This window comes from Aspergillus niger (assembly GCF_000002855.4).
Source record: "Aspergillus niger supercontig An15".
Lineage (NCBI taxonomy): Eukaryota > Fungi > Ascomycota > Eurotiomycetes > Eurotiales > Aspergillaceae > Aspergillus > Aspergillus niger.
In genome coordinates this window covers 990,771-1,007,734 of record NT_166530.1, presented here as the reverse complement: position 1 = coordinate 1,007,734, position 16,964 = coordinate 990,771, and the positions used below count along the sequence as shown (strand labels likewise).

Here is a 16,964-nt window from a genome sequence, read left to right as displayed (position 1 = left end):
ATAATAATACGGCCTGATAAAGGGGTATGTCAACCTCAATACATTCCTGTTTATCTATGGCTTCTGGTAGCAATTTCATGTTCATTGCCGTGATTCTTGTGTTCCGGCACTCTTTAGTATTCTATACATAGCTCTAGTCCACTGGCGGTACATGAGGGAATGACAAAGCTCAACAGGCCATCTGTTGTGAAATGAGATATATACATTTGCAGTAATCGTCCATGGAGCATGGCTCGATATGACTACCGGACTGCTACTGATTGAGAATTGATCTTGACTTAGGAGCCAATTCTATTCCACTCTTCTCACCGGTTATTTACCAAAGTTTGACATCAAATGGTAGTGTACCAGCCAATATTGCTACCGTCACTGCTTGATGTCGACTCTTCCTGTGGCCCAAAAGCCATCTCACAATCCTGATTGCTATGTTGAGTGAGGAGAGCTACTGCTTCCCCACTGGACCAATCAAGGCTATCCAGAAACATAGCTAATTGTACAAGCTATCATTAGTAACAATATTCGCAATATATTCTCTAGTGTGCAGATGTCCTTTGGAAAGGGGAGACTCACCCAGCGCATACAACGCGATGCTATCTGTTCCAATTTGACTCAGTATCTATAATATCCTGCAATAGTAAGGTGCGGTATCTGCTGAACCTACCTACATTTAAGACCGATTTTGTCGGATCCCTTTTGGCTAAATGAGTAATGCTTTTCCACCCGTATGCACTGTCACCAGTCAGAGTGCATTTCTGGTCAACTGTAATTCAAAAAAAGATTAACGCTCGTGTACATCCTCAAGACGGGTCAATATAAGGATTAAGTACTCGTGATTCGCAGTCCAACCACATGCTTGGCGTGGATAAGTTCGTGAATCAGACCTATAGGCAAATAACCTGACAGTGTATCAAGTTCAGTACCACTTGACATGCCAACCCTTCTGCGGATGAGAGTGTCTCCATTTGCATGCGCCTGCCTCCAAAGATGAATCCGATTCTGAGACAGAGCTATGACCGATCGTTGTGTCTGACCAGGCTGACCGGACTGGAGATCCGGAATGGTAAATGCGTACATGTTGGGCAGAGTTCGTAGAATACCCTTGGGGCCGCTGGAGTCAATCCAAGTACCACCAGTGGTGCCAACACTGTGTCGCCAATCAAACCACTTGTATGGTTCGCCTGAAGAATCAATATATATGACGAATCAGGTATGAAGGAGATTTTTACCGGTGTTGCCGCTCCTGTCAATTAGATGCAACCATAGATTAGAGCAATACACTTCAAGCTCGTTCGAGGAACTATTCGAGGTACTTCCTCTAATGAGAAATTTTTGACGAGGTTTTCGTAGAGATCTAGGAAGAGACTACATAGACGAGACTGTACTCCACTATTTACATCTACTCCTATATAGTCATGGCATCCTCAGTGGAATGAAAAAGTATAGAGATATAAAATAGGATCTTTCTATTGTAACATATATGTTCACTCCGCTCGCACATCTGGCAAAGAATTCTCAATATCCACAAGATGCTTCATCACACCGATTACCCATTCCCGCGTTGCCGGTGATGACGCTTTATACGGCTTTCGAGGGAGGAATGCTGCTTGGTCCGTCACTCCTGCGACGGGTCCGGCAAAGTGTGCCGCGGCAAATTTGGTAGGCGCAATTCCTTCCTTGCAGGCCTTTTCGGCCTGTGATATCAGACCCTGTAACTTTCGCGCTTCTTCAATCTGCCCAGCCTTCCACAGAGAGAATAGCTTGGCGGTTGACTTTGGGAAAACATTGGCAATTCCTGTCACGCAACCTGATCCGCCCCCGCTGAGACAAGGGATGAGCCAGTCAGATGAGCCAGCATATACCCCAAATTGTTCATGTGTATATTCCTGAGTTAACCGAGTAACCTTGCCAGCATTACCACATGTCAATTTGACCCCGACAATGTTGGGATGCTGAGCCAAGGCTGACATGACATCCGAGTTCATGTCCACGCCATTGCAGACAGCAGGAAACTATGGTCTTAATTCAGCCAAAGTTCATGCATGCATCATATGTGGAAAGAGGGCTTACGCTGTAGATGACGATTGGGAGAAGGTTGCTGTCTGCAACCTCAGTGTAAAAGTCCAGAATGACGTCTTTCGTGACTGCTTTAGGCCAGTAGCTGGGCGGCAGAAGTAGCCCAAAGTCTGCTCCTGCCTCACGAGCGTCTTCGGCGAGGCGAAGAGACTCGTTCGTTGATTGCCCACTAATTCCCGCCACCACAGGATAATCATCAAATCCCAAATCCACAGCCGCCCGTCGAGCAGTTCTCACCAACTCCTGTCGCTCAGTTGGTGAAAGCAGAACCGCCTCGGCATTTGTGCCAGCGAGGACGATTCCGTGGATCCCACTCCGGATGAGATGAGTGAAGAACTTGTATGAAGCATCGTAGTCGATCTCCTGCCGCGGTGTCCCTTTGAACAGAGAGATTACTGGGCAATATATGCCCGGAGGCAGCGGTTTGCTCTTTGGTGGAACTGCTGAAGTCATGGTTGTGACTCGACATATTGTTCGGTACTGGAAACTGCTAGTGTCTATATACCAAACACTCGGGCTTCTCCCGACAAGACCGGGATGGACAATAACCGACAATGCGGGGTAAGCAAACTGACCGCCCAACAACGTTTACAAACATCAGACAAATGAAATGTTTGCGATATCAAAAGCACGACAATTCAAGATGGTCAAGCGCAAGCGACCGGCATCCACAACGGAAGCGGACAGCCACAGGGAAGAGATCGCTCGCTCCCTCACGCCAGCTTCGGCCAGCTCCCGACAGCAGCAAGGCACCCTGGAATATCCCGGTCGGTCTGAATCGCCTTCCTGTCAAGAGTCGGAGAGAAGCCCGCAACAACCTGCAGCAGTACCATCGCTGGTCAATGTCTTGCCTAGTATCACCCGAAAGGTCACTGCATGTGTAGCCTGTCGGAAAAACAAGGTGAAACTTCGGTGTCAAGAGATTCCATTGCTCAATCTAATATCCAAGCCGACAGACAAAATGTGATATGCCAGAAAATGGTCCACCTTGCGTTCGATGTCGCCGGCGATCATTATCTTGTGTGCTGAATCGGAGTCTTCAGTCTCTCGTTGAAGATACCAAGTGGGTTGTCTCTCTATTCGATCCGAACATATTAGGCTAATATGTACGCTTTGCAGAAATGTCGAGCATTTGCGCACCGATGTACAGAATCTGCATCAAACCATCGACTACATCTGCCAGCATTTAGATATTCAACGCCCAAGGCCCCTTTTAATTTCAGGGAATGAGCAAAGAGCCGCCGGAGAAAGCATCAGGCTAGACGGTGAATGTGACGCTGGTCCAACGGAAGGATGCGAAGTATCCCCACCAGAGTCCCCCACTGCGGTGCAGGCTCCTATTGATACATTCCTGGACATCGCCAAACATGGGACCCCAAACTCCGCCAAGATTCCACCAGGTGTCACTCGCGCCAATGGGCGAGCGGATCTCATTAGTAAAGGCATCATCACCCTTGAAACGGCAGAACAACTACTGCGCCGCTACTACTCCCGCCTAGATCATTTTCTCTATGGGATCTGTGGTGAGAATCGGGACTTAGACCATCTACGCAAGGATTCGCCGACCCTGCTCACTGCCATATGCACTGTGTCAGCCCTCCATGACCCTCACGACCAGGAAACATACGAAGCGTGTAACCGCGAGTTTCGCTCCCAGGTCGCGCGGTCTCTCTTTGAAAAGCGTGACGTCGAATATCTACGAGCCTTATGTATTGCGTCTTTTTGGCTCGCAGACGCATCGCGGATCTTGTCTAGCGATGGCATCCGTCGAGCCGCCGATATGCGTCTCCATCGCAGTTTCGACTCTCTTCTTGGCGCTCATCCGCCCGAGTATTCTTCTCCATCATCCTCATCGCCAATAGTTGCGGCAGATCGCATTCGTCTATGGTACCTATTATTCGTCTGCGATCAGCATCTCTCCATCCTCCATAATCGCGACTCTCTTCTGCGGAACGATAAGGACATTGCGGTGAGCTGGGAGGCATACCTACATCGAGTAGAGGCAACTGAGTCAGACGTACGAATTCTGTCGCAGGTGTCGCTGCTATTAATAATGGGTCAAGTTCGAGATGTTCTAGGGTCTGACAAGGAGATGCAGCTGCCATCGGCCCTTACTCATCAGATCAGCAACTACTCTCGACAACTTGACAGATGGTTCACTCGATTCTCTGCCCTCTTCGTCACAAATGCGCATATCGGGGAATTCCCGAGAAGAGGGCTGGAGTTGCACTATCAGTTTGGGAGACTCTACCTTGGCCAACAAGTGTTCAAGGGGCTCCGTGGCAACCCTATCCCCATGCACTTTCTGTCTGCGGCTCACATGGCTCATGAGGCGACGGTCACCATCTTTGAGATGATCCTAAATGATCCCCATATGAGCGAGAATCTCGTCGGCATGCCACATTATTTCCATGTAATGATCGCATTTGCCGGTCACTTGTTACTGGAGATATGTCACAATCATCATGTGCAATTGAACATTGATCTACCTGGAGATCTTCATCTGATTAATGCGGTCTTAGGCGTCTTTCGCAACATAGCTTGCATTACATATCACCCACTCCGCCGGATGGCTCCTGGGCTGAATCGAAAGCTCTCCGAGACGGTCACTATGCTGGGACTGGGTAGTCTGTCCGAAAATAGCCATACTGGCAACACTTTGTCTACTACTGTTCAGCATGCGGGAATTACATGGAGGTCCTGGACCCTCAACTCAGACCTTGGGGTCTATGAACAATATTTTTCCGTTGGGTTCGAGTGAGGCTCCAGTTGACGATTTCTTGTTTACGGATATGGGAGAATTTACCTTTCCAGATTTGGTGTCGAATTTCATGCCATAGCTATGTTAGACAGAAGCTCGGTATTTAAAATTGATTACAATGATTTATATGTCCAAAAAGCTCGTAATACCTTCCCACTTCTTGTATCGGCACACAATAACAAGGACGGTCTACCTGTATATCGGTCCTAACAAGGCGCGCAGACTATAAACACCCCTTCATCTAATGTAACTATATAGCCTCGACAGGAAGAAGTCTATACTCTTCCTCAAGTAACCTAACATCTTCATCGGACAATTGAACACCCAATGCCTCGGCCGCCGACTCTATCCTCTCCATGCTATTCAACCCGACAATCGGACACGCCCCCTTCTTCAACAACCACGCAATAGCAATAGCACTCATACTGCACCCTTTCGATTTCGCCAACTGCTCCACCCGTGAAACAATAACCTCATTCTGTGTCCCTGAGAACCACTTAACCGTCTTTTTATCCTGACTAGACCGATACGTCTGCGCATTCCACGGCCTAGCCAACAACCCACGAGCCAATGGACTCCAAGGAATCAACCCAATCCCCTCAGCCCTGCAAAACGCATTAACCTCTCGCTCCTCCTCCCGATAAAGCAAGTTCCAAAGCCCCTGCATACTAGTAAACGTCGTCCAATTATTCATCTTCGCTGCATACTGCAACCTCGCCAGCTGCCAACAGTACATGCTTGACGCACCCAGATAATGAACCTTGCCCATTCGGACGAGATCATGCAGTGCACACATGATTTCCTCTGCTTCTGTATCGTCCAGTCGGTGTAGTTGCAGAACATCGATATACGTCGTGTTCAGGCGCGCGAGTGACCCTTCAACCGCGTCGAAGATGTGTTTTCGACTTAGGCCCATTTGATTCACTAGCTCACCGTCGTTGATGGCGGGATTAGGTCTCGATGGGGAATCAGGGTCGAAGACTGGATAGTATAGCTTCGTCATAATCACTACCCTGCTTCGCGGGATGTTGTATTTATTTAAGGCTTTTCCGATTAGGATCTCTGATGTCCCGTTAGAGTAAGTGTTCGCTGTGTCCCAAGTGTTGATCCCGTTGTCAAAGGCTTTTTTGAGTAAGGGGAGCGCTTCGTCTTGGGGGAGCACCCAGGGACTGCCTTCCCATGCGGGATTGCCAAAGGTCATGCATCCGAGGATGATTTTGGAGGTCTTGAGGCCGCTTTTGCCGAGGCGTTGGTATTCCATTTTGTTGTATGGATAAATATGGCCACTAGAAAATGAAAGGTTAATCTGTGGTCAATCGTAGTAGCTGCGACTTTTTCATGGCGTTTAAATCGTTTGGCCTTGATCGTATTCAATGTCTGGGAGAGACCGAGGAAAATTCGTTGGAGGTCGGAAAGATTCCCGGCGCGCGGGGGAATCCGTACGACTTTCGGGGTTTTCTCCGCATTGACATTTAGGTTTGGAAGTTCTTACTATCTGTGTCCAGTCCGTTAGTTAATCATTAATCCCCATTGTGAATTGTTAACGCATTTAGAAGGGTAGTTCCACAGTATCTGAGTGGGAGAGATTGACAGATAGTTGACAAATTCTATTCACATATTCTCTTCGTGTTCTGGGAACGATGAGCTTTGCCGAAGCTCTCATGCATTGGCTCCCCATGTAAAAATGGTGCAAGGCCATTGACAGAACTATGGGTCATTCCGCCACCCATGGTTACTTTAAATTGGTATTTATTAGGATGGTAGGCCCGTTGGAGAGGTCGAAGTCTGTGACTATCACCTCTTCTTCAGATTTGTGACAGCATTCTCAGTTGTTGGACTCTACTAACAGTGACTGATACCTCCTATCCGGAGCCCACCTTTATTGGTTTGGGTGACACCAATGCGTTGTTGCACAATGTGCTTATTATGTGACAGTGAGCATTCACCTCCTATTGCCAAAATCTGAACCTCCCAGCCCCCTCATTCTTAAATGAAATCATTAGATTATTCCTTGTCTTCGTGACGCCCTCTTGAACCCAAAGTCCAAGCTGATATATCTTTCCCTTAGCCAAAGACAGATCCGAAACCAGCAATTACGACAAAATGGCTGGACACCTTCGTTTCTTGTTCGGTCGTTCTACCCAAGACCAAGTCAGGCACCAAGAAGTACGCGCCCTTGTGATAAATAAAATGAGTGAGACCTTCGAAGCAGTTGCGAACCATGAAGCCGCGTGGATTGAGCCTAATATTCAAGAAACTCTCGGTGTCATTTGTGAGGATTTGCACATCTCGAAAAGAGGAACTAATCAGGATGAGCTCTCGCCAGTCTTTTTTGAACCTCTTGGAACGCATAATGTCCCCCAACCTCACCCTACGCAAGATCAGGGCCAAAAGCTTGTCAAGGAGATCTTCGAAAATTGGGACAAACCCACCCCGCGACCACCAACGGTGACAGATCAAATCTATATGTTGATGTACCGTATTGAAAACATTCTTTGTACAAGCGCACGCGATTATGAATCAGAGTATGGGTGGTCGAATACGCTGTCGGATTACGCAAAGTGGATCGAATGGTGAGCATTTTCTGCCCGGGGAAACCATGGGTGTGTACAACTTTGAAAACTGTTCTGGAGCTGACAAACCTATCTCAAGCGGGGATATTATACCGGAGCTCGTCGCCGAAGAATTCGAAGGCCCACTTTACGGATCGCGTGGGTCAATGCTATACTTCGGTTATATAGCTAGGAATCAGCTCAACCGGCCCCACACCCTGCTCGCAACGCTTACAAAGTCTGACGCAGATGAGAGGCTTTCCAGATACGAGGCAGTAGTCATCTTGACGGTGATGTTGTCTAGGCTTGAGGGTGATGAATGTCTCAACCACAATGTCATTCCTGTAAGTGGGATCTTCGGGTCGGCTTCCAGTCATTGTTCTTCGAAAAACTCTTGAAACTCACTCAAAACCTAGGTAATGGTCATAAGCGTCTTTCCCGGATTCAAGCTCAGAATTCTGGAGGCCCACTATGATTATAGAGGGCTCGTCATTCGAAAGTCCGATTTCCTTAGCTTCGTGAACGGAGATGCAGCCATTGCGAGCATGGACATCCTGGCGAGTTTTATGTGCTCCAGAATGATCGGGAACACGATGGATCCGCACATCATGACCAAAGTAGGTTCTCATTTGACTATGACAGTTTTTCTTTTTTTAGGTGAGGAACTAACAGGTCTTTACAGCCAGGGGCTGCAGTCCCTCCACTCCCGGGCGACAATCCAGGTCGGGAAATCAGGAGCAGAGAGTTGATATCATTAAGGGTGGGATCTTTCTGGCGAGGTGCCTGTGACCTGTTTAAATCTCCCATTCCGGATATCAAAAATCCCCGAAACACTGATAGTTAAGACGGGACTCTTGGGTGCGGAGCAAGTGCGGCTGGGTAGTACCTATCATCTTTGGCTTCTCACCAACTTCTTAGTACTATCGTACCCGAGGAAACTGGGTCCATGGGGCTAATCAGATATGAAATTGCATGTAAAGAGACTTGAATGAGAAAAGAAAACACGAGATTTGACAACATCCTACTACCAAATAGTCACCTGCGTTTGTTGCTTTCTCCTCTACAAGACTAGACTACCAGCCATATCCAAGAGATAATACTAGGCAATGTGCCCGTCCATTGGCTTGGCCCCGCCGTGACGATGGCTGATTCCCCCTGATTACAGGGCAATGTATCGGCCTGATAGTGATCCATTGCCCAAGCCGAGGAAACCGTCCACCCTCTTTTCATTCGCCGTAGGGACAGCTTATATTAATACCTGCATGGTCTTGCAGAAGGACATTCGGTCTCCTACCTCTCCGCATTTCGCTAGTCTGAATAAATCTCACTATTGTCCTAGCTCAGTTCTTGATGATATGTTTTCTAATAGACAGTGCATCGTAATTTCTTTCCTCTCTAGTACTCTAGTGGGTCTGTACAACACGACTGAAGTCACAGCAAACAGAAAACACCTAGATTCGGCACACAACTCCCACACTTGGACGCAATCTTCTACATCTAACATTTTCACAATATTGGCTCTCTTGCGCAGCTGCTTTTCCTTGTGCAGAGTCCTCGCTTATCTCTTAAAATCCTGTCTGAAAATGGAACTTCTTCAGAAGGCCAAGGCCAAGAAGGCCGCGAATCGAAAACAGGCCAGTCCTCCAAACCAGGAGGAGCAAGCGAAGAAAAAGTCCGCAAAAGAACTGGGGAAGATTGAAGGATTCAAGGTACCAACTGATCCTCAGAAATGGGAGGCTCTTGTGCAGGCAGGACGTTTGGAAAATTTAACTATCAAAACCTTGCCAAGCGGAATGTTCGGCTCAGCTTCAAAAGCGTCCAATAAACAATATCTAATGCTACGCTGTTATTCGCCTCGAATTGTATCTAACATCGAATTCGGTAACCACATGAACAAGTTTGGATTCAGTGATCACCTGCTGAGCCAGGCAGAGAATCTGCTCCATCAATCCCGGGACTGGGACAAATACATCCGGATTCTTGAGCGAGGCATATCTATCCGGGAACTCAGGGAAATACAAGGTGACCTTTGGCCCGGATCATTCATGGCTGCCAAGCGGCTGCAGGAGCAAACAGCCACAGTACAAGGAACGCACGACCGAGTCAGACGAGCCAGCAATCAGAAGGTCGAAAAATTCCGAGATGCGGAGGATGAAGCAACGCCAAATGCGGCGCTTATCGTTTTGCTTCAAGAGATTACGCACATAGTAGAACGCACAGACCTTGAGTGGGTGCTGAATAGGACTGGCTTTCTTGCCGATTTTGGCGATAAGCGACGATATTGCGCCTTCACAGATGGAGCGTTGCGCTCTACAAGTGATTTTGAGGTCTTTTCTATCGCCGAAGTTAAGAAGGGTCTCCGGTCGCGCTCCTTTATCATCCAAGAAGCTTGTGAGCTTATTGCATGGATGATGACGTCTCCAAAGTCAGCTGTATTTCGAGGCCAGTAAGTCAGCTCTCAAGAGAAGGCTTCTTCAGCAAGTAGCTGACACTTGATTTTCATGCAGTTTTCTCCTTATGTCCCAGAATCGGCACCAGATATTCTTGACATTTGCCAAATATGAGGAGGAACTTGAGAGGTATCTCAAGAATAATGAAGCAACTGATAAATTTCTTGTTTTAGAGACATTTGGCCCATATGATGCTGAAGATCCTGTTTGCGTTGTCGATCTTGCAAAGATCATCATTGCTGCCATTGAGATTATAAAAATGAGCCTATCGAGTCGGTTGGATCTATAAGAAAAGACGAGATCTGAGAACTTTGAGGCGACGTTCATGGTATCTGACCCTTGAGTACATACAGAAGAGATCGTCTTATCTCTGGGTGGCGGGACCTAAGGGATGGAGTGCCGACCGATTTTCCATACTTCTAGCTTATGCCAAAGAGCACAAGCTTGCTTCGGCATTTGTATATAAATCATAGAATGCGTAGTATGTTTATTATCGAAGATGACTCTAATTTGTTGATCATGGTCCTGCTCCTGTAGGTGAAAGACAAGGTTTATCGGCTCGAGGTCAGAGGTAGTCAGAGATAATCGCATGTGGTCGGGGTTGTCATTGTCACGCTCCATGCTTCTTGGCAAGCCCTCTTCGCAAATTGAGATTGATTATGATTGATCGTAGGACTTGAAACAGCTTATTCCGTTTAAGTCAAGGAAGGTTCACAGAGACGCCGTCATCGCTCATCCGTCTAAAAATTGGCAACATAAGATGCTTATCAGGCCAAGTCATAAATCAGCAAGTTTTATTCATTGAGGTAGAGATGAATTAGAGCTGGCTCCATTTCATCAATAATTAATTATCACTGCCATTATTACCTACAGCGTCGGCAAAATTCCAGGAGCATAAGGATACTTCAGTCTCGTCAGACCCGCGCTAAACTTTTAGGGGCCACGCGATATATAACTAACATAAAGCTCGCCTGACCTGTTTACTTACCATTATCACCACCTCTTCCTCTTCCGCACTAACCACCAGGCCGCCCAGGATGTCTTTGAACCAATCAATATAATCAAATCAATCCAGTTGAATGCTAAAAGCAAACTAACTGTTGATTTAGAACGAGTACCACACGTATCTGCGCGCCTGCAGAAGAGAGGAACTGGAGTTGCCTCCATACCAGTGGGTAGGTGAGAGATGTATACATATTTCCATCAAATGTACTAGGCACTAGTGGGCATGATGACCCGTGGTCTCATACACCTCACCGTTCTACTTCTAGTATCGCTTTGCTAGTTTATTGCAACCATCATGCGTGCAATTCTAAGATTTTGTACCAGCCTGATCTATCCCTACCGTTCTGGTTAGTCTCAGTAATAAAAGCTTTCGGCGTGGCAAATGATGTCAAATTAAAAAAAAATACCAATTGCCCCTTCATGTCCTTCCGACGGCTAGAAGGCGAATAGTCTTGGCAGAGACGGGTTTATAGGCTTATATCAAGTACAATGTACCATTAAAATGTCTATGATTGACAAGCTTGTACTCTGGATTTGAATTCAATTACCTTGTTGTTCTTTTTAGCCTCTGCATGCTATATACGTCATACTGTCTCAATTTATCTACAATTTCGTTACATCGAGTTATCGCGGGATGTCTGAAATAAATACCTTCTCTTTGGAATACAATCTGCTATGGGTACGACTGTGGCCCCCTGGTAAAATGATATCTCTGAACCCTATTCATTGCCACCCCATATCGACATATTTCATGCAATAAAGCCTTGCGTGCCCCAAGTATCTTATTCGGTGCCGGTGCTTTCCCTGTTTATAGCATTCAAACGGGGACAAAATACAAGCAGACAAAAACAATATGAACACTCGGCCAATGTAGGCATATACGGACGGTGCATTGCGATCTACAGGTGACTAGGAGGTATCAGCAATAGCCGAAGCTAAGAATGCCGTGCGGTACAGAAGGATGCTCTCTATTAGTATTTGAGAAACCTGTGGACTCATCACACTAATGATGACGTCTCCAAATTCGACTGTATTGGAAAGCCAGCAAACCATTTCCAAGAGGCTTCTTGCAACAATTTACTTATCTGTTAAATATTTTTTTTGCTTTCTACAACCTCTTGACACTTTTGCAGAGTACGTAGGATGCTAAAAATCCTGTCCATATTGTCCATTTCGCCAAGATCTCGTGAGTCAGCTGCCCGACTCATCTCCTATGACAGGGGCTGGAGGAACATTTGATTAGAGGCATTATAGGACTAACGACTTTGCACTAACAAAGTTGCAGATGTCGTATAGTATCTTTCTGCCTGCTTTGCTTGTCTTGAGCTTTCATCAAATTTGAGTTGTCTAGTTACTGGCCATCGGTGACTCAACAAGCGCACAATGATGTACAGAGAGCGGTGGCTGCCATCCCTGGCCAAGATGTTGAATTCTGACGTGGCTGGATCACAGCTCAGCAGCTTAAGTCTCGCCGGCTCCCATATAATAATACCTGCATCATCCAATCCCGTGGAAGTTGTCCATTATCTGCTAATCGTAAATAGTCGAATAGGGCAGCATGTCACTGCTTACAGAGTTATGTTTGGACAAATGTTAAAAAGAATATATATATTACTACTATATAAGGCAGGGCTTTGGTAGAAGACTCTGTATATAATACTCCTTATTTGAGAATATAGAGGGACAGAATACCAGCTATTTAATTATTCTTAAGAGACCGGGAATTATGATGATCCCACTCTTCTCTAGCTAGATATAAAATCTCGACCTTCGACTTATCCACATTAATATGCACCTTAGTAGTTTAAAGTACCTTGTATAATATCCTGGGTAGGACTTATTTTCCTTCATAATGCTTGGAACCAGTAGCTGTCTATACAGCAAAACTAAGCAAATCATCTAATGATATATGTACAACGTCATTAAATAGATATGTTAGATAAGCTACGCATTCCAAACCGACTTCATACTCCTCATATGGGCAATAAGCTTCAAGAAATTGGTTTTGCCCAATGGCCGCTATTGCCCTCCATAAGCAGCCATGCTCCATCGGATATGCGGATCTTAGTTATTGGGGGCCGTCTTGATCAAAAATTGTTTCATTAGTATCAGAATGGACAAGAAGATCAGGCAGATTCCAAGATCCCAAATTGAAAGCCCGGCACAAGAATATTTTATGTGCCCAAGATCTGTAACACCGTTCCAGTGAGACTAAGTGGGGCAGAAATTCTCCGAACCAACTCAGCCTTCCTTTTCCTCATTTAGTATTCAGATACAGTAATAAATCATCAAATGCACCGCGGTCGTTGTTCAATCGCTCACCAGACACATAGCCATTAGCAGAGTGTGTATCCCTTCCAACTAGCCTCCAGCTCCCTACCTCCTGCAATGCAAAGAACAGGATCCCGACCACCATCCCGATCATCCTAGGCCCAAAGACAGGCTTCGCGGGACATAAGAATGGGGAACTGCCGAAGGGCATGTAAGCTTCCTTCTGTTCATCGGTCAATGTAGCAAATCGCGAAGGCTTATATTCCAGAGCGTCTGTTCCCCAGATACTTTTGTCCAAATGACAGGCCTCAATATCTGCTGCGAATGTGTCTTCATCAACTGCACCATTCCTGCCATTTTCAAAGCGGAACGTGCGACGGATGCGTCGGGTAGGTGGATACAGACGAAGGGCCTCAGAGAGCAATGCTTCGGCAGAAATGCCGTCGCTATTGTCCTGGAACTGTACTTTTGTAGGGTGAAGGGCAAAGCTCACCATCTTATCAACCCAAACTTGGTTTTCAGCACGCCTAATCTCGAGGAACATTCGTAATGCCACTCTCCAACTAGTCTCATAGCCCGGAAGGATCACATTCAACGGATTTTCTTCAGGCTGAATTGGACCACATGAAGGAAAGAAAATACCGATATAGTCTTGTAGCTCTTCATTGTCTTCAAAGGGAAGAATATCAGGCCCTTTTGCTAAAATCCAAGATTTGTTGATACATCGTGCAAAGTCAGCAAAGTAGGGGTCTTCAGAAACTGAGATCCTGGAATCTAGCTTGCATACCCCCACCAATACCAACCGCAGAGAAAGAGTCTGAGTAATGCCGGCCAAGTGGACTGTGCCCTCTGATGAGTTGACCCAATAGCGGGCAGTCTGCTGGAGAGACTGGGACAGATGATTCCACTCCAGAGGAGTCAGATTTATGAGCACCTTGATATTTTTCACATGCTCGTTCACAAAGTCTTGGTCAGAGCTCGTGAACGCATTTTGGATGCAGAAAGCTGATTTGAATCGGGAGTTGGAAAATGTGCGAGCCTCGTAGGGCGACAACAGGTTTCTTTTGTCAAAGAACTGGCCATCTGCGGCGATGATCATATGACATTGCTTAGGTGTCTTGAAGATCGTTGTCTTGTGCAGAAAGGAGTGAGTATATTTGAAGCGAACAAACAGGATGAGAATTAGTAAGGCGATGCCCTTCAAGATTCCAGAAAACATCTTCGGGTAGGGACAATGACAAAGCTTCGAGTAAGGATACTTGGCTAGGATGAATTTCATCAAAGTAGTGATAGTCATGGGAAAGAAGAAGTTTTACCCCTGTACTAGCTTATACGAAAGGTGAGAAGTAGCGGACTACAGAAGTAATTCACCAATAGTCGGTTGAGCAATTCAATTCGGTGCTATTCAATAAATAGAACTTAGCCTGGAATGCCATTTCACCACATCAACAAATAAAAATCCCAATATGACACGAAAGAAAGCGACAGTAATAGATTGAAATAAAACACAATGCTAAATTATTTCGTAATGGTCTGTATGAACGCTTGCGAGCAGCCATTCATCATCGTTTTACCCGACATACTGTTTTACTCCCTGCTTAACCTTGCATGCTTGACATAAAGTCTTCCGGGAGTAACTTAATCTGGGCCATTTATAACGATAGCCTTCATTGTGCTAGGCGTATGTAATAGGCATTATCGGGTTTGTTTACAACTATCATGCTGGGATATGGACCTCAAACAGGCTTTTAACATTTATCATGTTACTCAAAGATACAGACTATTGTGACGGTCACATTCACCTAAGCTCATAATACATGCGCATTCTGACTCTGTTGATTCAGAATTCTAATCTTTTAACGTTACCAGATAACCTATCAATTTAGATCCGGAGGATTCACTCCTGAAGCGCACCAGAATGGGATCCTGACAACCTGACTTCATTTCGTCTCCTCGGCTTTAATATATGTCGGAACAATGTGACATGTGAGGGCTATTGACTGTTTGATTATTGCCCTGTCTTAAACTTTCAGTTAGGGAGATATCTGGGGGAGCAACATGTTTGCCCATTCGCCGGGGTCAAATCGTGAGTCAGTGAATACGGACAGAAACAAAGCCAGCCCTCAACCAGAGAATCGATACCTAATTCAACCTCTTCAGTTGTCCTTCAAACAGAAACGGTCAACCACAAAGCTAAGCCACTCTAAGTGGCACATTATGTACCTGACTCCATTCAGAGCACCGCCTCCACAACCTGTCCACCGTTCCCATTAGTAGTGATATACAACTTCTTCCTCATCCCCTCCTTTTCAACAACATGCACCGAAGTCGGCCCACGGATCACCTTAGTAAACAACACCTCGACATCACCATCAGGACTAATCGTTCCGATTGCCCTACCACCCGACCCTGCCATAGCCACATACGCTGTCCCCTCCTTATCGAAATCGAAGTCATCCCACTGGTATTCCTCCTTTCCGGGGTTCAACGTGGCAAGAACTTCCACCTCAACCTTGCCATCTTTCCCAGGCACCGCAGTACCATCATCGGTAATCTTCACTCTTCCAAAAGTTTTCAACGCAGTATTGGTATAATACGCATACTCCCCGTGTGTCTTCAATCCATTAATCCCGATCTCCGATGACCCATTCGCCGGAGCCGACAATGCGTCGCTCTGGACAACGATGTCCGAGGTTCCGGTCAGCGTGTCGATGCGGAAAATACACCCCACACGGGAATCCGCTGCTAGGACAGTGGTGGGATGGCGTGGGAGAGAAGCGAGGCCATTGAGCATGATCGCCTGCGGGAGATGCGCGACTGCTTTGGTGACCGGGGAAGCAGTGGCATTGGCTGCGTAGGCCCCAAAGTCTATGGTGTAGATAGTTTCATTGTAGTAGTGGTAGCTGCCGCGGACGCCGCCGGTGATGGCGTACTTGCCGTGGCCGATGGGGGCTATGCCAGTGATGGCGGTGGCGTTGGGGTAGAAGGAGGTGAGGAGGTTGGCGGTGGGGTGGGGGTCATTGAGGTCGAGAGCGTAGAGACGGGCGTCGGTGAAGGTGGTTATGAGAAGAGTGTTAGTAACAGGGTCGATGGCGCCGTTTTCGATGTCAGTGGAGATGCTGAAGTTGAAGAGTTGGGTGACGGATATGGGTGATGTTGGTTGGGAGAGGGTGGGTGAGAGGGTTAGGAACGTTAGGAACAGCGTAGAGAGATGCATTGTGTGGATTCTGTGGTATGAAAGTGATTAGTGGGGGTTGCATCTCGGTGGCGAGAGGGGCAATATATATGCCAAAGCGGTAGTGATGATCGTCATTTCAAGGGCGAATTCAATGTCATCGGCGAACCCGAAGTCTTTTACTGCAAGCCCGCTGATGACTATTTACCCCAGCCAGGAGCCGTATTAATTACCGGTATTACCCCGCAGGAAGCACGGGCGAAAGGAGAAAACGAAGCCGCGTTTGCCGCCCGTATTCACTCGCTTTTTACCGTACCGAAGACCTGTATTCTGGGCTACAACAATGTGCGTTTCGACGACGAAGTCACACGCAACATTTTTTATCGTAATTTCTACGATCCTTACGCCTGGAGCTGGCAGCATGATAACTCGCGCTGGGATTTACTGGATGTTATGCGTGCCTGTTATGCCCTGCGCCCGGAAGGAATAAACTGGCCTGAAAATGATGACGGTCTACCGAGCTTTCGCCTTGAGCATTTAACCAAAGCGAATGGTATTGAACATAGCAACGCCCACGATGCGATGGCTGATGTGTACGCCACTATTGCGATGGCAAAGCTGGTAAAAACGCGTCAGCCACGCCTGTTTGATTATCTCTTTACCCATCGTAATAAACA

General features: G+C 46.7%; 9 protein-coding genes across 9 annotated transcripts; 4 read left to right on the top strand and 5 right to left on the bottom strand.

Moving 5' to 3' along the window:
* Positions 1-332: 332 nt before the first annotated feature.
* An15g04240 (hypothetical protein) lies at positions 333-1,074 on the bottom strand (the record flags this gene model as incomplete). Its single annotated transcript, XM_059744645.1, has 4 exons — positions 333-487; positions 571-594; positions 666-729; positions 847-1,074. 4 exons carry the CDS (start codon positions 1,072-1,074, stop codon positions 333-335), a joined length of 471 nt encoding a protein of 156 aa, XP_059606509.1.
* A 407-nt stretch (positions 1,075-1,481) lies between these two features.
* Positions 1,482-2,526, bottom strand: An15g04230 (uncharacterized protein; the record flags this gene model as incomplete). The annotated part of the gene is made up of 2 exons (XM_001396921.1): positions 1,482-2,009; positions 2,068-2,526. The coding sequence occupies 2 exons, from the start codon at positions 2,524-2,526 to the stop codon at positions 1,482-1,484; spliced, it is 987 nt and encodes a 328-aa protein (XP_001396958.1).
* Positions 2,527-2,716: 190 nt separating this feature from the next.
* Positions 2,717-4,834, top strand: An15g04220 (uncharacterized protein; the record flags this gene model as incomplete). Its single annotated transcript, XM_059744644.1, has 2 exons — positions 2,717-3,036; positions 3,193-4,834. The coding sequence occupies 2 exons, from the start codon at positions 2,717-2,719 to the stop codon at positions 4,832-4,834; spliced, it is 1,962 nt and encodes a 653-aa protein (XP_059606508.1).
* Positions 4,835-5,084: 250 nt separating this feature from the next.
* Positions 5,085-6,095, bottom strand: An15g04210 (uncharacterized protein; the record flags this gene model as incomplete). Its single annotated transcript, XM_001396919.1, has 1 exon — positions 5,085-6,095. The coding sequence occupies one exon, from the start codon at positions 6,093-6,095 to the stop codon at positions 5,085-5,087; it is 1,011 nt and encodes a 336-aa protein (XP_001396956.1).
* An 842-nt stretch (positions 6,096-6,937) lies between these two features.
* Positions 6,938-8,230, top strand: An15g04200 (uncharacterized protein; the record flags this gene model as incomplete). Its single annotated transcript, XM_059744643.1, has 5 exons — positions 6,938-7,407; positions 7,487-7,545; positions 7,576-7,730; positions 7,803-8,003; positions 8,069-8,230. The coding sequence occupies 5 exons, from the start codon at positions 6,938-6,940 to the stop codon at positions 8,228-8,230; spliced, it is 1,047 nt and encodes a 348-aa protein (XP_059606507.1).
* A 418-nt stretch (positions 8,231-8,648) lies between these two features.
* Positions 8,649-10,125, top strand: An15g04190 (uncharacterized protein; the record flags this gene model as incomplete). Its single annotated transcript, XM_001396917.3, has 2 exons — positions 8,649-9,832; positions 9,894-10,125. The coding sequence occupies 2 exons, from the start codon at positions 8,649-8,651 to the stop codon at positions 10,123-10,125; spliced, it is 1,416 nt and encodes a 471-aa protein (XP_001396954.3).
* A 2,973-nt stretch (positions 10,126-13,098) lies between these two features.
* On the bottom strand, positions 13,099-14,409 carry An15g04180 (uncharacterized protein; the record flags this gene model as incomplete). Its single annotated transcript, XM_001396916.1, has 1 exon — positions 13,099-14,409. One exon carries the CDS (start codon positions 14,407-14,409, stop codon positions 13,099-13,101), a length of 1,311 nt encoding a protein of 436 aa, XP_001396953.1.
* A 936-nt stretch (positions 14,410-15,345) lies between these two features.
* On the bottom strand, positions 15,346-15,906 carry An15g04170 (hypothetical protein; the record flags this gene model as incomplete). The annotated part of the gene is made up of 1 exon (XM_001396915.3): positions 15,346-15,906. The coding sequence occupies one exon, from the start codon at positions 15,904-15,906 to the stop codon at positions 15,346-15,348; it is 561 nt and encodes a 186-aa protein (XP_001396952.3).
* A 15-nt stretch (positions 15,907-15,921) lies between these two features.
* An15g04160 (uncharacterized protein) lies at positions 15,922-16,959 on the top strand (the record flags this gene model as incomplete). Its single annotated transcript, XM_059744642.1, has 2 exons — positions 15,922-16,262; positions 16,407-16,959. Coding segments are annotated over 2 exons (894 nt in total), but the record flags the coding sequence as incomplete, so codon positions are not given.
* Between the last annotated feature and the right edge of the window lie 5 nt (positions 16,960-16,964).